The 24,459-nt window shown below is 35.2% G+C and overlaps 2 protein-coding genes and 2 long non-coding RNA genes across 5 annotated transcripts; 1 reads left to right on the forward strand and 3 right to left on the reverse strand.

Moving 5' to 3' along the window:
• Positions 1-2,349: 2,349 nt before the first annotated feature.
• LOC141709002 (DNA glycosylase/AP lyase ROS1-like) lies at positions 2,350-10,751 on the reverse strand. The gene is made up of 20 exons (XM_074512881.1): positions 10,596-10,751; positions 9,834-10,238; positions 8,249-9,592; positions 7,770-8,135; positions 6,901-6,991; positions 5,829-6,810; positions 5,639-5,718; positions 5,364-5,448; positions 5,190-5,281; positions 5,054-5,122; positions 4,927-4,963; positions 4,752-4,834; positions 3,955-4,419; positions 3,708-3,744; positions 3,570-3,627; positions 3,281-3,420; positions 3,135-3,200; positions 2,924-3,038; positions 2,813-2,851; positions 2,350-2,691 (listed from the first exon to the last, which is right to left on the reverse strand). Exons 2-20 carry the CDS (start codon positions 10,228-10,230, stop codon positions 2,570-2,572), a joined length of 4,668 nt encoding a protein of 1,555 aa, XP_074368982.1. The 5' UTR covers positions 10,231-10,238; positions 10,596-10,751; the 3' UTR covers positions 2,350-2,569.
• LOC141709003 (uncharacterized) lies at positions 3,967-14,076 on the forward strand. The gene is made up of 7 exons (XR_012569681.1): positions 3,967-4,095; positions 4,199-4,315; positions 5,071-5,135; positions 5,213-5,502; positions 5,652-7,035; positions 7,285-7,386; positions 13,931-14,076. It is a non-coding gene; the product is annotated as an uncharacterized LOC141709003 (long non-coding RNA).
• Positions 14,077-15,261: 1,185 nt separating this feature from the next.
• On the reverse strand, positions 15,262-20,315 carry LOC141706445 (uncharacterized). Of its 2 annotated transcripts, none has more exons than XR_012568827.1 (3): positions 19,711-20,315; positions 17,038-19,525; positions 15,262-15,951 (listed from the first exon to the last, which is right to left on the reverse strand). It is a non-coding gene; the product is annotated as an uncharacterized LOC141706445 (long non-coding RNA). The 2 variants fall into 2 exon arrangements; XR_012568828.1 differs by having other exon boundaries at positions 15,283-15,951; positions 17,038-17,187; positions 17,670-20,315.
• Positions 20,316-20,778: 463 nt separating this feature from the next.
• On the reverse strand, positions 20,779-24,377 carry LOC141709005 (glucomannan 4-beta-mannosyltransferase 2-like). The gene is made up of 9 exons (XM_074512883.1): positions 23,764-24,377; positions 23,581-23,679; positions 23,212-23,464; positions 23,006-23,116; positions 22,746-22,882; positions 22,132-22,245; positions 21,849-22,048; positions 21,558-21,749; positions 20,779-21,165 (listed from the first exon to the last, which is right to left on the reverse strand). The coding sequence occupies exons 1-9, from the start codon at positions 24,091-24,093 to the stop codon at positions 21,003-21,005; spliced, it is 1,599 nt and encodes a 532-aa protein (XP_074368984.1). The 5' UTR covers positions 24,094-24,377; the 3' UTR covers positions 20,779-21,002.
• Between the last annotated feature and the right edge of the window lie 82 nt (positions 24,378-24,459).

Genomic DNA, 24,459 nt, shown 5'->3' on the forward strand with positions numbered 1-24,459 from the left:
GAAACGGATGGAGAGATGGACACAAACGAACTACGAAATGTTATTCCATTCGTCAATGAAATCAAACGTCAATTATTTAAAAACATAAGGAGAGATCTGGACAAACGAACTACGTCTCTCGTGGCAAAACACGACTAGATAAAATAAACACCGTAAAAATTGTTTCAAATTTAACCGACTTTTAATAATTAACTCTACATAATTTTAATCTCGACTGTCTTGAAAACCTGGTTCCGTCACGGACTCTGTTCAGCTATGAGATAAGAACCAACCTGATGCTTATCAAATGCCTCCACTAGAATGAGGACAACTTTTCCTGATCATAGAGTCATAAATATCCACCAGACCAGATTACAACTGTTGTAAACCATGTTTAGAAACAGCTCACAAGCAACACAAAGCAGAGGAGTATTCACATGCATCTGCAAGCAGAGTATATATTTAAATTATTGCAGGCACAATAGTCTAAATGATAATTCAAACTTCATGCTTTTCAAAGCAGCTCTGAAGTAATTGCTACCTTGAACATGTTCTTCCCAAAGCAGCTCACGGGCAGACTTATTGTGAGTCTGTGAAACAATGGAGTTCTGCAAGATTTGCATCAGTTCCTCACCTCCACAAGTCACAGGCACCTAATACTAATGCCGCAGAACTGTATAATGCATGATGAATCAATGTCAATGTCATTACCAATATCCGTGTGAAAAAATCGAACGACTTATAAATAGGACGAAAGGGAAGATTGGAATTCCGTAAGCTGAATTTAGTATCGATTGTTTTTTAAATACGGAGTGACTCACTTGAAATTTTGGATATAGCTGAATCATATTCGTGGACAAAAACCAAATGACTTATAGATAAAACGAAATGAAAAAAATGAAATTCCGTAAGCTGAATTTAACATTCGATTGTTATTCAAATACGTGAAGCATACTCATATAGTGGAGTATTTTATAAAAAAATGTTTAACAAATGTCATACACAATTCAGGGAGACAACCTAGTACTCATTAAAATATTTCTCAGTCATATTTGGATCGAATTTGGTCATTTTTAAGTTATTATCCAAATTCGAAATTGGAACGAAATTGAATACTCTAGAACCATTTAATAAAACAGTTAATGCCTTGTTTTTTGGACCTAAATCAGTATTCCCTCTGTTTTTTATTATATGACGTTTGACTTTTGTGCACACACTTTTAAGTCTTTTGACCGCATAGATAAAATAATATTTTTAAAATTTTTCTTTTTCTTAATTAAAGTTTTAATTATATATTTTTATTCACAAAAAAAAATTAAAAAAAATTATTCTAATTATGCGGTCAAAACACTTAAAAATATATGCAGAAAAATAAAATGTCATATAATAAAAAAGAGAGGGAGTAAAATCATAACGGGCTGTCGATTTGAGGCCCAAATGCAGAGAGCGAAAATGATCCAGAAAAAAAAAAGAAAAAAAAAAGAAAAAAAGGAGGGAAAATCTAAAATCTCGAACGCGCCAAAACACCTATAAATTGGCGTCGATCTCTAAATTTTTCTCTTCGAGACACCCCAAATTAAAATGTTCATATCATTTTGGTGTCTCCTCTCTGGCGCCCAAGCTCATACGCATTCTCAGGTACTATACTTGTTTCATTATTCATTCATTCTTACTAGAAAACTAATACTCATATGATGTTATTTATCTTGTTCTCGACTCAACTCATGATGTAATTTATCATGTTCTCGACTCGACGACTCAAATCAAACTTACGCGTTATTTATCCAGTGCTTCACTCAACTCCGTTCAAATTCAATCATTGTATTTGATTTTACAAGTTGTAAGCCAATTTTACGGAAACACTACTCTTGCTTCGTTATTATCTAGTTATTTTGGTATCGATTAGTGTATAATTGTTAACAACAAAAAATCAGTTTAAGTATAATTTGTTTCATCATGAATCAAACAATTATAAGAATTAGTTATTTCGATTTTTAATTAGCATATTAAGCTGCTAAGAAGAACCCTAAGTCTTCTCACGTTTTAGTTTTCACTGAAACTTGAACTCTCGACTTTGTACTGTGGAGAGCGTGATGCAAGTAGTATCGACAAGAGAGAATGCGGTGCAGGCTGCATCGAATTCTCTCCGCTCACTTTTTTATTTTTTACTGAAACTTTAACTCTCGATTTTGTACTGTGGATAGCGTGATGCAGTTATTATCGACAAGAGAGAACGCAATGCAGGAAGTATCGAATTCTCTCTGTGAAGAGAGAATGCGATGCAGCCTGCAGGTAGAACGTTGCCATTCATTTGACCGTTAATCACGAATCTACGATCATACACTCTCATTAATAGAAGATCGAAATGGATGAAGAAAAAACAATTAGACATTCTTATTAGTACAAGACTGATGGTTACAACGTTGAGCCTGTTGTGCTCTTTCCGTACAAAGAAACAACAACAATTAGACACTCATCCGTAGAAGATTGAAGAACTCGAGCACGTCGTGCTCTTTCGTACAACATTAGACTACTCTGCTACTCATCTTTGTACACGAATCCTAATTCCTTATTCAATGTGTGTTACAATCTACTCATCGTCGTATTTCTTCTCTTTTCCTTTGGTTGCCTTGCTAGGCGGAAAATGTAGCCTAGCCATAAGTGGTCTCGGAGATCTGGTCTCCCTGTCAAATCCTCTTACGCAGACAAACCCTGTAGATTATCAAGAAAATTTTTAGGACACTGCTGGTGCCTTAGGTTTAAAACAGAACTTCATTCGTAACACATATAATAGTAGTTTTTAGTTATAAAGTGTCGTTAGGCTTGTTATTACCTCTCCAGAAGCAAAATTGGATGTCTTTCGTTTGCATACCTAATAAGATAAGATAGCGTTATTTTCCCAGTTCCGACAATTATCTTAAATTCATGATGTTACGAAATTTACCTCTAAATATAGATGTTACAGAGGTTCCAAAGTACACGGTTTTCCTTGGCAAATTCCACAACAAATATCTAGGTATGTTGAGTGGGCTTAAGCTAGAAGCGTGGTCAGCAAACACCTGTAGAAAAAGTTTTTTTTTTAAAAATAAAATAATTTACATTATGGAAATATTGCTTTAGAAAAAATTTGTTAGTCAGGCTGAAAGTGTACTTACCTCGTTAACCTGAAAGTATGTGCCATTGAGCGGGAAACTCCCTCTCATAGCAGTTCGACATGGTATCTGCACATAATGAGGATAAACTAGAAGTTAGGATTTTTTTTGCTTGCCTATTTCGAAACTAGTCAAAATGGTGTTCTCACCAAGATAGTCCCTCGAACAGTTTGGGATTGTGCCTCCCTTGTGCTGCTACATGTAAAACAGGTATCGTCACTGCATAATCCCCCTGATTCCTGTTTGCTACATTGTCCTGCAGGTGGTTGAATTGAGTCTGCGGTTTCACCTGATATAAGAATGTTATTCCTGGTCAATTTCACCTTTGCTAATGCAAAGAACTAGATGAGATTTTCACGAGCTACATGACACTTTAAAGTTATAGTAATATTGAATTCTGAATCCTTTAACAATAGACATCTTGATTCAGTTGCTTACCGGGAGTCCATATAGCTAGTAGGTAACTGCAAGGATCATCAGGTTCTCTGCGATCATGCTGTAATATTATACTAATCAGACATTGTTTATAAACTGAAGAATTACAGTAAATCATGATTGAACTAATATTATACTAACCCCTTCCAACAGAGGGTGTGTGTCCGGAAGCTCATACCTACATACAAAGAGGAAGAAGTTAATACAAACTAGCAAGTGTTCAATCTGCTCCTTGATAACATTTGAGCTATACTAAATTATTCTCGCAAACAGAATAACTTCTGAAACTTTCCCTTCCACATTTTACTTTTTTCATTCCATGATATATAAGCTCCACCAATAATACTCTAAGTATAAATTAGCAGGATGAATGGAAGTACACACTTACACTTGGTGTTCTGTTCTTAATCGGCTCACGTTTTTTAGTTTTACTGCAGGGATCGAGGCAGCTTCTGGAGTTAAAGCCACCAAAGCCTTCGAGACATCACATTCTTGAAGTTCCTTATTTCTGTTAACGTACTCTTGCAAGGTTTGTGTGAACTCCTGAATGTTTAACTTGATAGTTGGAATTTCATCAGGATCTTCATCAAAGAAGTCCTCAATGTCATCTTCTCTTGCTTCTGCTCTTTCAGGCTCTGGTGAAGCTGGCACCTCAACTATGGGCTCTGGTGATGCCGGTATCTCAACTATGGGCTCACACTGGCTGATCTGCAGATTCGCTTCCGATACTTGATCACTCTGAGCTGCAGGTAGCTCTAATCTATTAATGTTCCCACCAGAGTTTTGATGGACTGCATTGTATCCTGACACAACTACACTTCTCTCCTCTGGCGCTGGTAGGGCAAGCCTTGCACTGCATGATATTAGTTTGTTACACAACTGACTAAGAAGCAAGATGACTACTTTTGGTGAATAAATTTCATTGTTTAATGATGCATTGATATAATTCTATGAATAATCCCAGTGCAGCATTAACAATATCTTCAGTGCTTTCGTAGTGCTTGCTGTTGTTATGTTCATCTGTGTCTTTTTAGTTATCCAGCACTCCAGTAGTATCTGCATATGTCTAATTGTCTATGCTAGGTAGCCATTTTGATTATTTATTTATCCCTTTCACAATTTTAGCATTCTAGACTACCAAAACTTTATTCCTCGTAATGCACAATGATCAGGTGGATATCATACCTTGCAAACGCGCTTGCAAAATGTCTGCACTCTCCTCTTAGGGGGCATGCATTGCAATTAGGTTTACTTTTTGTGCAGAAAACCTGCAAAGGTCATAACTTTCTTTTAGCCATTTCATCATAAAGCAAAAATTGGAAATGTACTTGTACTACAGTACTAGTAACGATGAAATTACCTTCCCAAAAGTGATCATCTGGTAGTGCAATTCATATCTGGTAGAAATATCATTATAAGTTAGTAACAGAGAAGTGACATTTAATTAATATTGATTAGTTAGATATGTGGCTGAATAATCGACTCACAATGTTCTTTGGTCCAGCTTGCAGAGTCTTGGCCAGAGATACTTTTGGATTGACTCCAACATAGGATACCTAAAAATCACAGGTTAATTACGTTTCCAGTTTGGCATGATTATAAATTGTGAGATTATGAACTTACATTTCAAGCAAATGCAATTGCAGTGATTCAGGCAGTGGCTGAAGAGGTACCCATCCCAGTCTTACAGCTATACGCCCAACATTTGTATCGACCTGCTCAACAAGACATGTTTTGCATCTGATTTAAATTAAATCAATGGCTGATGGGTGTGAAATGCAAAGGTATGCAACTTACTGGGAAAGCAATATGGTGCAGCGTTAAAAGGCGAACACACTCTACGCTCTTCAAACCCAGTCCCCTGAAGCTCAGTAGATAATCTCTGTCAAAGAAAGTAGTTCATTGATTTAATTTGGCTGCATAACTTATTAAACAGGTACATTTATTAATCTGTTTTCTTGCCTCTTTAAATTTTTGCTAATTTTGGAACTTGTTGATTGGTGAAGCCCAACATATTAGCACAGTTTTTATGGATATATGAAATAGAATAAACTATGGAAATAAAGATTTACTTTGCTTTGTCAGGTGGGACATCCCTCAACCACTCAAGATCAATGCTTCCGTGATCGTTGACAAGTCGATCAAGAAATGCCTGCATAGATTTCAAAAAGTATTTTGAGCTGCTGAGAATGACCTACCAAATCACTTGTAGAAGATAGGTGTGCCACAAATTGGACTATTAACTATAAAATGTATGCATACCTTAATCCTTTCGGCAAGCATGTTGTTCATTCCCCTTTCTCTGATTGTGTCAGCAACTTCTTCAACATCAGCAAGCCTTACTGCCTCCCAGTCCACTGAGTCAAATGTATCAGCTGTTCGCACTCTTTCACCATTGGTTTGTGCCTGTTTTCTCAAGCTATCCCAGTTAATCGGAGGTTTTTTACCTTTTCTTCCCCTTTTGGGTTTGTCTGTTTTGGCATCGGGGATTGTGGGTGAAAGAGAATTGTGGTTTTCTGGACTTGATTCTTGCTTATTCTTTCCAGAAATATCACAAGCACCAGCGCCTCCCATCTCTTCCAATATCCCAGGTCCTCCATCATAATTAACTTTCTCGACCTGGTAGACTCTCTCTTGATCAGAAGACTTTAACTCGTGCTTAAGTTCTGGAGAAGCTGATAGAGGCTGACACACTATATTAAACTCAGCTTGAATGCTGGAATCTGGGAAATCATTTTGGGTGCAGTCCTGCACATTGTTAGTGTGGATTTCCACCATGTGCTGAACTACACCTTGGCTTGCATTTTCTGTTGAAGATCTACTTTCCGCACTAGAAATTTCTTTTCCTTCCCAGTGACCCGACAAAATGGCTACATCTCCATTGTACTTGTTTTGTTCTGCCATATGCAGAAGCTCAACAAAAGATGTGGTCCCACCAATTTCTGAGCAATTGCAGCTTGAAATATCTTTTTGTGTAAGACAACCCATGCTGCTTACAGAGGAGGATTCATTGCTGTTGACTACTTCTATGACTTCACTACATTCAACAGCCTGAATCATTGTAGATTCTTGGTTTAAGGTGGGCTGCTTTGACTTATTTCCATGCCATTCGATGGTATCATCTGGATTCAGCACGCATGCTTCTAGTTCATCTTCTGGAATGTTCGTAAAGTCTTCTGAAAGTGGATTTTGGTTGCTCTTTACGACAAGGGGAAATTGTGCAGCTAGTGACATATAGGCAGAACTGCAAAGACGAAACTTAAACATGTCAAATGTGCTTTCAGTTACCTGTCATTATATCATAGTTCATAAAAGATACAAATGACCAGCTGACCTGGACAGATGGTCCGAGACATTCTGTGTAAGGAATACACCAACAACAGAGTCTACAACCGACCCCTTCCACCTGGAAAAGGTCCTGTCTCCTGTAAAAACAAGATGGACTTCCGCTGTTACCACCAAAACACAAGTAATGTTTCCAATTCTAATTTATGTCTTCAAAAGTTCTATACATGAGTTACTCACAAGGCGTGGAGTGATTCTAATGGCTTTTTACTATTATATTATAGTTTCTTTCAAAAGCACTATGAAATATAAGACTGAAAGGGCTGTGATAAAGTGAAGATTGATGCCTAACGGGCGGCCTGTTTTATCAGATGAATGATTAACATTCTTAATGTTGCAATAAATGTCTAACACCTGTAATTTATCATACCAGGGTTCCGATGAACTTGAAAAGCACCATTTTTGAGGAAAACATTTATTTCACATGGTTAGGATGATCAGAGTTGTTTCACTACGCTGTCCCCATCAAGATCAGGTACTATCTCAAACTGTAAACTATGTCTTTATATGTTTTTTTAGATATGACCTACACATATAAGGTTGGAGTGGGCTTTTTCGTATTTGTCATAGTTTCACTTTGATAACTCTTTTACAATCACTATCTATCTGGAACTTAAGATTGGACAAAAGGTGCTTAAATGACGTTCTATCAGATTAGTGCTTACATGTTTAATATCATATTAGAGTACTACTGAACTTGAAAATCCTTTATGACTTTATTATGCGGATAGCATATTTTTCACATGGTGTAAATTAACTGAGTTGTATTTTTGCCATAAACGGTAACCCTGTAAAAATTAATACCAAAGTTCTTCCAAGTCAGTTGAGATGTTTATAGATTATGGACATTGTAATTACCTTGAATAAGATGCATGCACTTAATAAATGAGTTCGCCCTTCCATCAAAAAGTCTTCTTTCCTCTTCCCACCATTTTTCTTTCTCTTCATCTGTCCCATTAATACCTTCACTGTTGATGTCCTGCAGCAGAAGCTTCCAGACTCTAGTTGTCTCTTCATCTAGTTCAACTTTAGGGCGCGACTTTCGTTTCTTGACAGTCACAAGAGTGCCATCTCTCTGATAAACGACAATTGCGTTTTGCTCTTGATATCGTGCACTATTGTAGCTGCGTGCCCATGCACTAGGATATGCAACTTGGTTTCTTTCTGCATTGATATCCAAATGCCTTAAATGTTCAACTAGAGCATCAACAGAAAACATCGCACCTGGATAAGAATATGCAACAAATGACAAAATGGTTAAAATGTTGCCGAATGAATGTACTCTTCAGACAGAGGCACCTATCAAGTGTTCACACTTTTATGTTGACTGTGCATACCTGAAGCCCGATGATTTCTCTTAGTCCTTTTTTTTGTTGTTTTCGCTGCATGGACGTTTAGTTGATGGGAAGATCCAACTCCTTGCTTTATACTTGATCTTGTTGATTGTATGCTCAAAGCAATTTCAGTAAGAGAAGCGATGTCCCTTACTCTGGTAGAGCCCTTTGACCGCTTCTTTCTGGTTTCCTTGTTGCCTGTGTCCAGCATGGTTCTATAACTGGGAGGTTTAGTACATTGAGCTGCAAATGACGTATAATTCCTGTCTTCTGTAAAAGCGTGTCCCCAGTTAACCTTTGGAGCATATTCTATTGTCTGAGCTATTAGATTTTGACATTTTTCAGTTCTCCTTTTCTTATGTGTTGCGGGAAAGTGCATGCCAGGAACACCATCGTTGATATCTTGATCAACTTGGAACACTGCTAGATATTCTTGGACAGAATTGTGGCGTGCCCCGACTATATTGGTGCTATAGAGGTCAACAGAGGCACTTTGATGTCCTCTCTTCATCCTTCTAGCATATTCCTCTTTGGAAACTGGGGTACTGGTGCTGCAGTTAGAATCATTTGGGCTATTAGATGCTGGAGGAGAATTTAAATCTATCATCTGTACGACGTTCGACTCTTTGTCATGAGTTACGTCTGAGAAAACAATGCGACATTTGCCTCTAGTACTCCCACTTTGAACATCAGCTATTTGATATAATTGAGCTTTTTCAGCACTCCCTTCTGTTCCCTGCACAATCTGCATAGCTGATTGAATTTTTGTGTAAGAAATTTCCGATTGAAATCCTGAAGCATAGTACGAAGAACTTTCATCTTCCTCTTGAAAAATGTCAAAGTTCAACGATCTTCTACAGGATCTCTGCGGACGGCCAGCTGTCTGTGGCTTACTGCTTGTTAAATTTTCCGAGGGAGTATCTGGGTTAATATTTCTGGTTGTGTTGGTTATATTTATTGTAGTAGTTTCTTCGTCTGTTACAGTTAAATCCACAAAGGGAGTATTTTGTGGAATGCTGGTTACTTTCTTTCGGACGTATTTTCTTTTAGGTTTTGGTGTTTCATTTGGGTTAACAGGTTTTGGGGTTTTTGGCTTGGGAGTTCTTTTAGGCTGGCCTTCTCTCACTACTTTCGGCGTGTATCTTTTTCTTCTTGGTTTCTGCTGTGCTGGTGTACTTCTGCCCAAACTTACATTACTCCCTGGACCAGAGTTATTTTTCTCCAACACCTGTGCGGATACATCGCCACTTGCTTGTTCTGTTTGCTGGACAACTCCCGTCATAATGTTATCAACTTGTGTCTCCTTTCTTGGTTGATTAGTTTCATTCCCTTGCGTTGCTTCTTTATCTGTGCAAATGCGTATTAGTGCTTCATTGTAATAAGCCATCCTATATTCCTATGTAATCTGATTATCAAATTTATGTCAACATAGACCCGCCTCCCTCTCTTTTAAGCCAAGTAATAACCGTTGTATATGTATCAAATAAAGATGTAATCGTATCTATTACGAATCTAATAAATGTAACTATGAACTCAATTTAGAAAGAAAATAATAAGTAATGAACTCGGGTTTTTTGCAATGGCATACCTTCAAACTGAGTTGCTGGTATAGAACCAACAAAGTTGTTAGACCCAGAAGCTGTCTTGGCAGCTGCAGCAGTTGCAAGTGCCAATAGATCGCAAAAGGGCATGCTCTTATCAACACAATACATGGAGAAGGCTGCACCATTGAATTCAGTGGTTGCCTCCACCGAATTTGTCAAGCTGCTGTGTGAAGATGAATCAGGAAACCCAGTTCCATGAAGAACATGGGTCACCTGACTCGATCCCCGCAGCTCATTTTCTTGACAAATTTGCCCGGAAACACAGTTGGTAATCTGAATTGTCTCATTTTCTTGCTGGTAGTTACAGATCGGGTCTCGATTTTGCTTCACTGGGGTAACCGGAACCCAGGAAGCTCTTGAATTATCTCCACTCATATCCATATCAATTTCTGCAACACAAACACAACCAAATTTTACAAAAACCACACATAACATCATACAAGAACATATCAAATTCATCAACACATGTAAAGAACCTAAGAAAACATCACCAAGCTACATAAAAGAAACATCAAAACAAAACCTTAAATTCTCGAAATTAACAAAGCAAACAACTCATAAACTCCACAGATCTCTCATAAATTGGTCAAACAATAGCAATTAAAGAAATAAATAGACCTCACAAACATAAATGCAACATGATCTTTGACATATACCAAATTTTCTTACCATAAATTTCATCAAAAATGGTAAAAAGAAATGAAAATTGTCCACATAGCTCAACAACAAAAACAAGTGAAACTAACCTTAACTAGAAGCTTTCTTATCATCAAAGATCAGATTTTCACTTAGTTGTTGTTATATGTGTAAGATTAAATGACTAACAGTTTGTGAGATGAAATAGGGAAACTATAACTAACTGTGGTTAGAAAGTTATATATTTATAGCCTAACATAGATGCTACATAATTAATGTTAAGTTGATTATTTTAATATCTAAGTGTTAATTAATTATTTAAATAATATTATGGGTAGGTTGTTAAATTGAGTAAATGTTGAGGTGCTTGCAGAGGTAATGTGAAGTGTTGAGCAAAGAGTTTACACACGTGTCTAGACTACAAAAACGATGAACATGCAGCAAGCCTCGTAGCATCGAAAGTTCACGGGTTGAATAGAAATATAATTGCAATTTATGATAATTAAACAATTAAACAATGTAATAGTGTAGGGCAAAAATGGTTTTAATGAAGTCAAATGGGTTGGATGAGTTTTTTACCTTGTTGGTCGGGTAAAAAAAACGGTAACATCATGGTTAAAATAATAAATTTATTTTTGTGATAGAGATTTATTGTTTAAAAAGTTAGATATTTTTATTAATATTACTAGTTGGAGAATTAAAATTATATTAATATATATAAATGTTTAATTTGTAGATAATTTATAACTCATTTTATTATGGATATATATAATTTTTATCTTTATAGATAGTATAATGCATAGTGAGATATATGAACTTATAAATATTAATTTCATAAATGAATGAATGGGTAGAATGCACTATTTATGTTAGATTTATTTCTTTCAAAATAACTAAAACTCATCTAACTTATAATTAATATATAACAATGTAATTACATGTTTTAGAAAGTTTTAAAATTTGTTATGTAAAGTTCTCAAGTATCATTCCATAGTTGAATTTCTAATAATGCATTATCTTTACTTTATTTTATATATGTAAAAACTGCATTTAATAAAAGTAGTATAAAAAAATATTAGGGAGATACTCTCACTTCTCAAATAAAAAAATTTAGTGTCTATCTTTTTTGTAATTTATTTTATTAAAATAATAATTTTAAGTAATGTGACAACACATTTTTAAATTTAAAAATATAGCTCATATCAAAATAAAACAAAACCTCGACATCTCAAGAATCAAATTAACGAGAAGTTAATATTTTGAATAATAGTTTTCATTCCCGGTATAATAAACATAATATATGTTTAATATTAATATATTTAATAAACTTTATCGATTTCAATAATATTAATTTATAAAAAATTACTGCCCCGCCAAATTTATGTAATTTCAGCTAAAACAATGTGTAGTGTCATGTAACACTATAAGTTTATAACATATATACGAACATAAAATATTACTTTATGTTCTTATATATGAAGACATATATTTATTTATTTAATATATTTAAATACTACTTTCTCCGTCTCAAAAAATATTGTCTATTTTGACTTGTTACACTGTTTATAGTAAGCGATCAATTATTAATTTACGTCTAATATATAAGATTAAATATATGATTTTGTTGAATTTATATTTATGAGTATTTTAATATAATAAAGTTTTTATATTTAATATTAATATAAAATTAAAGATATTAACAATCAAAATTGTGCATTGACAAATCGTATACAGGATAAATCGGAAACGTTTTAAGGGAAGGAGCGAGTGTATAATGACGCTACAATGGTGAAGTATAAACTGTAGACATGACGGTCTTACTGCCGGAGAAAATAGTGTGACATGAGTGATAAATGATTAGCAATTAGCCTAGCTTTGAGAGTCGGCCTAAGGTCTTAGTCAATTGTATTATCCTTGGACCAATTATGTGGGTCCGTATCAATTAAATTGTTTACTAAGTCAATCACTTAATTCTCTTTTAGAATCTAGACATTTTTTAATGGTTCTTTATTCATGTTTTGTTTTGGACCTTTTGGTTAACGAGCATTTTACACGGGTATGAAAGTCCCAATACGTAGCGGTACGGAGGGAGTAATATTTTTTTTATATATTATCTAGAACTTAAAATCAGGTCCATTCTCGTTTAATTGTGGCTCCAATTATAAATATACAAAATATTAAATAAATTTTCTAATACTGTAATTTGGTGACTACGGTGTGAACATGAAGCGGAGATCGTAACTAGATTCAAATAATCCTTTTTTTACAAATATAATTCTTATAATATTTGGGTTGAGCGAAGATCGAACTCGGGACATTAAATGACATAGGATAAACTTTTAATCACTTGAGTTATTCAACCTGTTCATTCAAATAATCTTGTTTTTTACAAATATGATTTATAATCTTACAAAGTGAGTATCTGTTATAAATTTTGAGGAAAATCAGGGTCAAACCCAAGACCTGGGACCCTCAAAATAAGTGATAAATTCCGGCACATGCTGCGAAATGCTAGTGTAAAGTTGTTCGAAAAATACACAAAACTAAATATTCGGAATTAATATTAGAATCCTTAATTAACATCTCTTGGAGTTTAATCCCCAACACTGTCGGTTGACCAAGACTTTATCAAGAGTAAATGTGAAATGTGGGGCCAGCTTATGGATAAGAACATGCTATGTGCGGGCCTCCCGGGTGCGTTTCCTTTATCTTTCATTCACTGTTTTTTAATTGATTAACGGTATGTTTGATATTCCTGTTAAAAATTGTTGTTAAAAAAATGGTGTTGAAAAAAGTATTATTATAAAAATTATATGATTGTTTGGTAATTTTTTCGATATGTATATATTTTGATGCAAAAAATTAAAAAAGTTAATGTTTTTGATAATGTTTGATGATGAAATCAGCATCTGATTTCCCTAAAAGCTAAAAACAGTATTTTTCTAAAAGAAAGGGGGACTTGTTTTATATAAACGGCAGTTTTTAGGTCAAAAATACTTTTTTGAAAAACAACTTTCAAATTTTACGTGACAGTTTTTCAAAAAAAAAACTAATGTTAATGTCTGTAACTGCAATATCAAACACAACCTAAAACGAGTAGTCGAACTTCTGATCTTCCACCCGGTATACGCACATGCTATATTTTGTTTAGTTTTTTTTAAAAAAAAAACATTTATGTAACTCGTATTTCACTATAACTAAATATTTAATTCGTCGGAATCTTTTATTTGGACGCAATAAAATTTGCCTTTTTTATTAAGTACGTGATAATTATTAGCCGACACTTAGGTAAAAAATGGCAGAAATACCACTTTTATATATTAATAACAAGAATATTAATTCTTAATATTTCAAGAAGATGTTATTTTCTTATTTCTTGAGAAAACATGTTTGTACAATTTTTTTTTTAAAAAAAGTATAGGTGATATAACCTTTCCTAATACAGGTCTTTGGACCAATACCGAATGAAAGAAATATATTTCTGAATCCGCCGCCGCAATGTGCAAGTACAGTTGGGGTGCAGAGAGAGTGAATGATGGTATAAATTTACTCCATCAGCCAGGAAGTGGAAAGAGACAGAACAATGACATTTGTAGGACATGCAAGACTTGGACTCGTACGCCTACAATATTACTCCGTGCGTCCCTTTATACATTTTATATATTGATTTCGGATATTATTCATACTAAATGATTGACTATTAATTTACGTCTAATTTATAAGATCAATATAGTCATGAGTGATCTCGTTCGATCGTATTTATGAATACTTTAATATAATAAAGTTTTTATATTTAATACTAATACAAAATTAAAGATATTAACAATAAAAAGTGTGTATTGACAAACGTGTTCAACACAAACAGGAAACGTTTTTAGGGACGGAGGGAATAAATTAGAGTTAAGCAAAGCATACTATTCTTACTTTATTCGTAATATGACAGATTTTATTAAGTTTAGCAATACTCCACTTTATGCGTCATTTCCAATGTTCGGCTCTTTAATTTTAGTTGTGGGGCCGGTTTTAAAGATTTTACTGTATTTTGCCGACCTTATATAAAAAAAAATAATAATAATTTGCACTTGCACATACAGTGTAAAATACTTAGAAATGGCACGTCGAAATCTAACTCTATTCAGTTTGAGTCCGTACCGGATCGTTAACTTTTGATAGTTTGATATGTGTCAAAGATTTGTGATTCTCCTATCTTTAAGTTCAAATTCGATTTAAAACCTTTATAAAATGGGACATGTTATATGCAGAGCTATATTTGTTGTATTAGCTCCTGCATACACAATTTGTAGGATATTCTTATATTTAATGCTATGCATACACAATTTGTAGAATATTCTAATATCTTATGCTAATAGCTCTGTAAATTAGAAAAAAAATTGGAAATAACATTTCTCTATTAAATTGTGTTTTTGTTTTAAATAAAACCAGGACAAACACAATACTAGGGTACCTATCACGAGAGCAGGGCTATAAGCATGTTTTTTGCCAAAAGGCATGCCCAAATGACATGCCATTTATCAATTAAATATAATAAAATATAATAAATAATTATTATACTAATATACAGTGAACTTGAATATAAAATTAAAGTGAGTTGAGAGTAACAACCAAGTATTATCATAATACTCATTTACATTAGTAACTTTTTAGATATTAAAATATATGTACATATTTTAAAATTATATTTGTTATTTCTGGATATTTCTAATATTAAAATAATTATTAAAAAATAAAAAAAATAGTAAAAAGGTATGTCGAATCATGAAAAGGCATGTCTGGCTAATTGACGTCATGGTATGTCCATCTTGACATGCCCGTGCCGCCGTAACATGCACCCTACACAATACACAGCCAACTAGGAGATTTAAAAGAAACAACTATAATTATTGAAATGAGAGGCCAAACTGTGATACTCAACTCTTTTTGGCTAGTGGGCAACTTCTTAATGAAGAATTAGAGATGTGTAATTGTGAAGCATGCTATCAACCCACTTTTTAGAAATGAGAGGCCACTGAATATTACACACTGCAACATTCACTTTTTACGTTCTCTGAATCCTGTCTGAAGTCTGCTCATTATTACATTTCAACTTCTCATAGAAAGGATTGGATTAATGTAAATAATTGACACAAAACTGTGCAACACATGACAACTATTCAGAAAAAGCTAGTGTGACTTACTTTTCATGGTAATGAACATGGAGGAGTATAAGCATTCTCTGTGTAACCACCCATAATATTCTGCCCAGTTATCTTTATTCTTTGATCTGCACAACTTGCTTCATTTCTTCTTTTCTCCATGCTAAGTCTAACAAGAGTCCAACACATATTGGTGACTAAACGGGACACTGAGTGGCTTTTCCCTGGTCTACCATTTCGACAATTTGGCGACAAAACAATTAATCTTAAACGGCACCAGAAAGCGACTTTATGTTTCCTTAAAGAAGACCGACTGGAAAACGAGAAAGATTATTCGGATCAGTAAAGGGTATAACAGAATTTATCATGATACGCATGTTATCTTATCAGGAATGCGTACCAGAGCGCGCACGTGTGTGTGTGTATAAACAAATATTTTCTTTGAAAAGCTGACAGAGCGAAGAATAATAACTCGAGTCTCTTATTTTGAAAAGGCTATCTTATTTCTTTATATTATAATGTTCTTGGTTTACAATTTCGATTTGGAGCTGAGTATGTGCATTATACATATTTGTTAATAGTTCACAGATTCTACAGATACGTACCTCTGTGATATATGGTAGTTTCTGCGATGCTAAAACAAATACTGGGGCTGTGTTTAATAACACTTCAAAAACACCATGTGACATGTTGGGATTTTGAAGGAGGGTTGAAGATTTAAATTTCATGCTGAGACACTTATTTTTCAGTGCAGGTCAAGTAGGTTTACATGTGGGTTTTGGCAACACTTCTCCCAGTTTAAGAAATAATAACAGTTCTGGATCGAAGTTACACTTATGTTGAGGTGTTGCTGGAATAATATGAATTTGCCTGAGAATTTCAAGTTTGTGGTTCTTCATAGAAGATTAGAGGGGACTATGAACAAGATAGTAAGCTTACTTTAAACCGAAAGTGTAGAGTCTAAATTTCACTCAAAACACTCTTTTACTAGATTCAGCAACTGAACTGCTTTATCAACAAACCCACTTCTTATGTAACATAGAGCCTCAATATTGGAGAGACTTAAAGGTTTCCTACTTTTGTTTGGCGTTTCTGTATTTAAGGCTGGACAAATACCATTGTTGTGGGGGTAGTAACAATGAAAGACACATAGTTAAGACTTAATACAATACTAGGCATTGCAATACGGATGACAGTGAAATACCCTTGACTCTGTTAGTTGGAACTTGGAAGTACATAGCATATTATGTATGACCACAAAGCGGTTATTATAAATTAAGGTTTTCATTGCGACTCCATTACATCTATGAACGTATCAATTCTAAACATTTTGAGAAAAGAAAAGAATAGGAAAAAAATGGAAACCAGCATAAGAAACGAAAATTAATGGGAAGATTACCTGATCACACATGGCAGCCCAAAAGGACAATGCTTTTGGCCAAGTCCAGTAACAAATCTTCAACTTAACTTTAGTGCCTTTGCAATCCCCTCCTACAACAAATCTGATTGCCATGCTCTACGAGAAAGCCAGTAACAAGAATTCTGCAAGCTAAAGCATCATAAACAGCGACCAGATAGAGCCTAAAGAACAGAATGTCAAATATCACAAGAACCACATTAAAGCATAGAACATTACTGTAAAAGTATCATCTCTTAGATCAGCTTCGAAGCAAATATCCACTGTAATTGTAACTCGACATGAACTGGTATCTTACTTTGCTATAAATGACAAAGACAAAATCTCGTTTTTTTGTTTATTATTATGACTAAATTATCATGGCATCTGATTAGCTGGTTAGTGGAGGCAATGACAATATAATATGTTGTGGATAAGCATTCGTGATTAACAAATATATATCTGGTCTACTCAAGATCTCCAATGCAGTAGAGGTTTAAAACATAACTTGGGGGCAGAATCCCTATAAATATAGTCATGATTTATGCCAAACAACTTGGTAGTTATAATTTACAGAGTCTATATGGAAAATAGCCAGGCCCCTAAAGAAAGAATACACTAGAGTGAAATAGTACCAGGAAACAGAAACACACAGCTTCTCCTCGAATATCTTCTGGAGGTCTACCACATATCAGTGCTTCTGAATTCTTCTTCAAGATATGCTTAACTCTGCAATGACTTGGACTGTTTGTTAACTTGTACAACAGGCACCAGCCCTATCAATGAAAATGCAACATTCGTCTATGGAATTTCGTTTTTCAGGTTATAGCGATAGAGATCATAGAGCAAGTAGTAGCAGTCATATAACTCTTACAAGTAGGGAAAGTAAAATCTATACACAATCACCTGTTTGAAATTTCCCAAGCATTTATATTTTCTTTCTTCCATAAACTTATTGTTAACTCTGGAAAACAAGTTGCGATAATCTTGTGTACTGAAGGTGAAAGAAACCCAAACTAGATATCCACTATCCAGATACTAGCATGAAGCCCAATACCATCTTAAAGAATGCTATTTGACAGAATTAACAGTACCAGTAAGATCACATTCTAAAATTTGATTACAATAATTAATAGATTTGCATGTGCAGAGCCTGTCATTCTTATATATACTACTTCTTTTCTCTTCTCTCCATAATAAATATCCTTGATATATACTTAATAAACTTTCTTAACATTTCCTTCAATCATCAATTTCCAATTCTCTCGACATTAAAACTGAAATACTGAATGATGGTACATTGCCTGATGTGCCCTTGTTTTAACATCTAGAGTAGATAAACCTAAATTGATTTCTCTATTACGCAACCTGTCTGGTTACATTACTCGTGGCCCATGGTTCACTTTGTCCTCAAAGTGAAAGGCCGCAAATTGTTGCTGCCATATGTCAAATTCTTCACAAGTAGCTTCACGAATAACAAGCTTCTGCCACTTAATGAGGACTTCCTATCTAGTGTCTCCATATTCCCGTGAACCGACGCCCATTAAGGCTTCTAGGTGGCCAGCATCTCAGTCAATTTGTGAGCATCAAGTATGCTTTATTCGAATTTACTAAAACACCCATCAATCGAGTCTTTTATTTATAAATGCATGCCAAAAACACATTGCAAATAAGTTGGCTGACTAAATTATTCGGATATGCATACGCTGCCATATTAACATTAACATGAATTCAGTTATCTAGTTATAGATAACCACAACATTCAATGGCTTTGTAAATTGTAATCTCAATCACCTCTGATCAACAAATACACAGGCATTACACATTTCTAACTTAATAGGAGCCTCAAGCACTGATCCTCTGGACCCCGAAGAATCTAAAAAAACTGAAGGAGTTCCAAATAGAATACAGAAATTGGCATCAAATCGAATAAGATAGAGACAAGATTAATTATACAGAAGACATTTATGACGTTTGTTCATGAACCTGCAATCATAACTTGGGAAATTGGAACATTAAATGCATCACTTACACTGTGCTCAACTATCTGTAGAAGTATAATTACTGATAGTCTCTAATTTATTGCTAGAAAGGATCTGCAGATATTGAAAATAGAAAGGAGTTGAACTTAAGGTTGTTTGTGGAAAGACAAGATCTAGTTGTTGAATTATGTAGTTATAAAACTTTTTACGTCTTTTAAATGCCAACCTAATGAATACAAGAAAAGGCACATATCTAAGTTCATCTTTTTGTTCTTCTATGCTTAGCACTTAGCAGTAATATCTTCCTTACCACACAAAATCCAGAACTAAGGCTATCATGCTAGGCCTATAGAGCGAGTATTTTAATCTTTATCACCTGAAGTTATAAGATAATAAATTTAAGAGAATGCATGACACTTACTTTGCATAGTGAACTGAAATTCGAAACTCACCAGGACACAGGACATATAATTCTTTAACATAAGTTCGAGTCCCTTGTCTGCTATCACCTGCAAGTATCACACATTCCCGAAAGCATCAATAATAAAAATGATTTGTGAGCAATCACTGGATATGTAGTGCACAGATTGTTATCCTTTCACCGCACTTGTGAGACTATACCAATAATATACCAACTACACTGCCACGCCGACAATGAGTATATTTGCTTAGAACCACGTCAAACCAAACGTACCTAGTATAGTATATCCAACTGGCTTGAGACAAAAACAAAGGCAGGAGGTCTAATATGTATTGTTTAGGGTATCTTCCTGGTAAACGAAAAACGAAGAACATACTTCCACAATACACACATTTGTCCCAATGCAGCAACACCAGTCACAAAGGAACATGCTATTATGCTAATTTTTATTTATTTTATTAGTAACAAGAAGAACAAACAAAAATGGCAGCTGGTCTCTAACATGCAAATGTTGCTAACGATCACTCCGCTATAATTTTTCACCGGATAAGTGATAACCCTACAAGGGTTATATTAAGCACGGACCAATGACGTGACCCTGCTCACAAAATTTCGGTGTAAATTATGTTCACGGAAAATTATAACGGATTGATGGTTGTAACAATCGAATATTAGGGGACCTAAGAGAGTAACAGTACAAGGAGTTCAATCAAACACCTGGAGTGCATCACTTTAAATCGCGTACATAAAAATTATAATAAGTGACAGTGTATATTATAGCAATGGTAGTTTAATAAAAGTTTACTTTAAATCAAGATCAACCATAAAACTAACAAGATCAAGTAAGCATTTATTTTGGTAAGAAAACATTCTGCAAGTGTTACTTTATGTGTGCACTCAATCAAATGGGACAAAAGTTACTTATTTTAGAAACTGTAAAATCTATTTTAACGAGAATTACATTAAAATTTTATTAATATGATCTTTTGACAATTTTAAATTATAGTCTTATTAATATAAATTTCAATCAAATTTTAATCGTTTTGTCAGGATAAAAATAAGTGAAAAATGTATTTAGGGGTACGAGAACATAATATATATTATTAATAAATTAAATAAATTTTTAATCAAGTTATGCAATTACGGTGATGTATTCACATTAAAAAGGAGTCTATTTACTTAGGAGTATCAACTCCGTTGGATGAGGTAAAATTAAAAAAAAAAGTTTTAAAAGCGATCAGGTAACTTTTTGCAAATTATATAATTTTCTGATATATTTAAATAAAATCTAAATATTTGGTTTTGATTCTTTTCCCGTAAACATTCGAATAAATTTAATAATAAAACCGAACATCTTCCTTTTCATTGTAAATTGAAGAATAGGGTAATTTTACATGACCAAAAAACACCCCAAAATGTTTCGTAATAACACAGTAACGTTTTTGGAACTCTATCATTTCTACCCGAAAAACGAAAAAAGAAGAAATAGTATAAACTAAAATGTAACCATAACATTCACAAATAATTTCTAAGCCTAACAAGTACATTCACTAAGGCTTGGCTGATTAAGAGCTGGGAACAATGGTGCCAACATAGCCACATCCCATGATGAGGAAGGCCATGGATTGAATATATAGGTAAATGAAGAAACGAGTGTTTCCATATGAGTAGTCATAGCAAGCTGAGCCAAACAGATAAGCTGAGACACCAAGCTCCAACATATGCAGCCTGTAAATTTTATCAACACTTGTAAGTCCATATGACATGTTCGAAAAATTCGAAAACAATGCTCAAATAATATGATCAGGGCCGGCCTGAGGTTCAGGCGAAATCAAGTTACGGGGCCTTAACAGGGCCGGCCCTGATATTCGAGGGGCCCTAGTCGAAATCAGTTTACTAGGCCCTAATATACATATATCATGAAAATTCATATATATTTACTTAAAGAAGTAGGAAATTTTTGAGGTTCTTATGTGTCGGGGGCCCTAGGCGCAAGTCTTGCTTGCCTATAGCCAAGGCCACCTGGCCCTAACGAGTGCAGGTCTTGTTCGCTTATAGTCAGGATCACTCCTGAATATGACGGAGTAGTCTGCTTATAATAGTATAGTATAGATGTGTACCTTGACCCGAGCCTGAACCGAGGTCTCTTGGGTGCTTTTCTGGGGCTCTTTTTGGTAGCATCCCCTAGTTTTTCAGTGACAACCCATTCATTTGCTCTCCCTGTCTCGAACAGGCCTATCAAGGTGGCCTTAGTGCGGTGCAATGACATAACATTTTCAAAGAGGATCCAGAACATTAGCAAATGCATGGACCTGCAGGGCAAAAGGCAAGCAAATGATCAGTCTGATCCAAAAATACCTAGTATTCACAATTTAAATGGCCTTTGCATAATGCACTATGAAAAAATTGACCTTGGAGTTCCAGCTGCATTGAGTACGGTGATGATGACAGGGATATAAACTGCTCCCCATTTTGGGATTACAACTTCAGGAATCCAACAAGTTGCCGGGATTATGAGACAGTAAAACGAGAAGGTGATAATATGGGCGATAATCTTTCTGATCAGAAAGAAGTTGTAGATCACATATACTTTCTTATACCAAGTTACTGTCTGCAATTGAACAATGAAATGCACAAGCTAGATTAGGCCCTGATGCATTGATCTTATTAGTGTTCGTAAAAAGCACAGCTAACCTTATTCCTAATGATCTCCATAAACATCTTCCTGAACAGATTAGCAGGGCCACAAGACCACCTGTGTTGCTGGAACCGGAATGCCTGGAATGTACTTGGTAATTCACTTTTCACCTACATGATCAAACAGAAATTAATGAATATTCGTAACTTTGCAATGCATTTGTTTGGTACAGATAGGGCTGTAATTCGAGTCGGGCGGCCCGGCTCGAACTCGTTTAAGTGGGCTCGACTCGGCTCGTTTAGTTAAACGAGCCGAGTTCGAACAGAAGTTCCGGCTCGTTTAATTACCCGAGCCGGCTCGACTCGACTCGTGAAATTAAACGAGCCGAGTTCGGGTAGAGTTTTTGGCTCGATTAAGTGTAAAATTAAATAAGCCGGCTCGCCCGACTCGTTAAAATCGGCTCGGACAGAGGATTAGGCTTGTGAAATTAAACGAGTCGAGTTCGGGCAGAGGATTAGGCTCGATTAGTTAAACGAGCCGGCCCGGCTCGGCTCGACTCGATTAATCTCGGCCCGAATTACGCCCGGCTCGAAACTCGGCTCGCTCGGCCCGAATTACAACCCTACGTACAGAATAGTACTACAACTGCATCAAACTGGTGAATATGAACCTGGAGATCTCCAAGATACAAGAATTTCCAGCCTCTGAGACCAGCTCGAACTGCTAAATCCATGTCTTCGACTGTTGTCCTGTCTTTCCATCCACCAGCTTCGTTGATAGCAGCAATTCTCCACACCCCAGCAGTCCCTGGAGTTCATTAGTTTTGTTACGCGTTTAATATTTATGATCTGGAATAACATTACTCCCTTAAATGGCCAAAATCTTCAGATAATATTCAAGAATATTAGCTACAAAGTAGCTGGAAGTTACCATTGAAGCCAAAGAAGGCATGAGTAGATGAACCAACTTCTTGCTCCACTGTGAAATGATAATCCAACGACATTTCTTGCATTCTTGTCAACATGCACTCATCAGAGTTTACTGCAAAACCACCCCACATAAAACTTTACTAATCACAACTTCTAGAAAGTTGAGACTGAAACTTGCAAATTTTATGTAGGCAGTAGGAAAATTACCGAATACCCAACGAGCTTGAACAAGGGCGATTTCTGGATTAAGAGAAAGATAGGGTATGGACCGGAGAAGAAAGTCAGGATCAGGTTGAAAATCAGCATCAAATATAGCTACATATTCACAATCCTTCACATACTGATGAGTAAGGCCATCTTTTAATGCTCCAGATTTATAACCCTTCCTGTTATCTCTAACTTGGTACCTGATGTTAATCCCTTTATTTGCCCATTTTTGACACTCAATTTGCACCATTTGCTAAGAAATTCAATGCATAGACAAACCCTAACTTAGCCGACATTTTTTAGAAAAATTATGAATGAAGCATGACATCGAAATTTCTAAACATTTGAGGTGACAATTTTTCGCGTTACCTTAACTGTGTGGTCTGTTGAATCATCAAGAACTTGAATTACAACACGATCAGAAGGCCAAGAAAGCTTACAAGCAGCTCCAATCGACATTTTATAAACCTGCATTACGATTGAAAACGAAACCATTACATAAACATGACATTTGAAACATACATTGTTAAGCCCTGAATATAACTTAAGTACCTCTCTTTCATTAAACATAGGGATCTGAATGAGAACATGAGGATAATCTGAGTTCCCAGACTCAACATCATCTCTAAAGGGCTCAAATTTGTAACGTTTATCTGGTTTTCGACCAAAAAGTTTGACAAGAACAATCACAATGCTCATATAGACCCTCTCACAGAACAACATCAATGACACCATCAAGCACACCACAACAGCTACTCTTAAAAGAGGTACAACCAATGGCGCTTTGATCATATCCCAAATCAACAAAGCCTGAGCCTTAATATCGTCTCCCGGACCCATAAAAGAATCGGGCATTAGCCCGCTTCTAACAAGCTGCTCCATTAGGTAATCTCTTTGTTTTCTCCCCTGTCTAGAGGCAGAGTGTCTAGAGGCAGAGGAAAGCAACTAATTTTCGACAAAAAGTCGAAAAATTAACAGAAGGTATTGATATTTTTATGAAATCTGCTTCTGTTAATCGGACGTTAACAGAAGCAGAATGAATTATAAAGATGTAATATAGAGAGAATGAGAATGAATGTTGATGAAAAATATAAAGTGATAAATAATAGGTGGTTAAAGAGTGAGAGGAGGAGAGGAAGAGAGGGGCAGCAGCACAAGTTATAAATCAATCTTTTTTCAGATTGTTCTATTCTGAGTTAATATAACTTTGTCTATATTCTTGCAATGTTTACTCAAGATATGCATAGA

The sequence above is a fragment of the Apium graveolens genome, chromosome 2 (assembly GCF_009905375.1).
Source record: "Apium graveolens cultivar Ventura chromosome 2, ASM990537v1, whole genome shotgun sequence".
NCBI classification, from domain to species: domain Eukaryota; kingdom Viridiplantae; phylum Streptophyta; class Magnoliopsida; order Apiales; family Apiaceae; genus Apium; species Apium graveolens.

Bases quoted from the DNA above. Each gene is read 5' to 3' on its own strand.
- LOC141709002 (XM_074512881.1), bottom strand. From the start codon at position 10,230: ATGGATATGAGTGGAGATAATTCAAGAGCTTCCTGGGTTCCGGTTACC. The intron at 5,719-5,828 runs GTATGCATACAT...AAATCTATGCAG, and splicing joins TGCTTGCCGAAAGGATTAAG to GCATTTCTTGATCGACTTGT. The intron at 3,201-3,280 runs GTGAGAACACCA...CATTATGTGCAG, and splicing joins CTGTTCGAGGGACTATCTTG to ATACCATGTCGAACTGCTAT.
- LOC141709005 (XM_074512883.1), bottom strand. From the start codon at position 24,093: ATGGAGCAGCTTGTTAGAAGCGGGCTAATGCCCGATTCTTTTATGGGT. The intron at 23,117-23,211 runs GTAATTTTCCTA...GTGGTTTTGCAG, and splicing joins TCAAGCTCGTTGGGTATTCG to TAAACTCTGATGAGTGCATG. The intron at 22,246-22,745 runs GTTCATATTCAC...TTGATCATGTAG, and splicing joins TGTATCTTGGAGATCTCCAG to GTGAAAAGTGAATTACCAAG.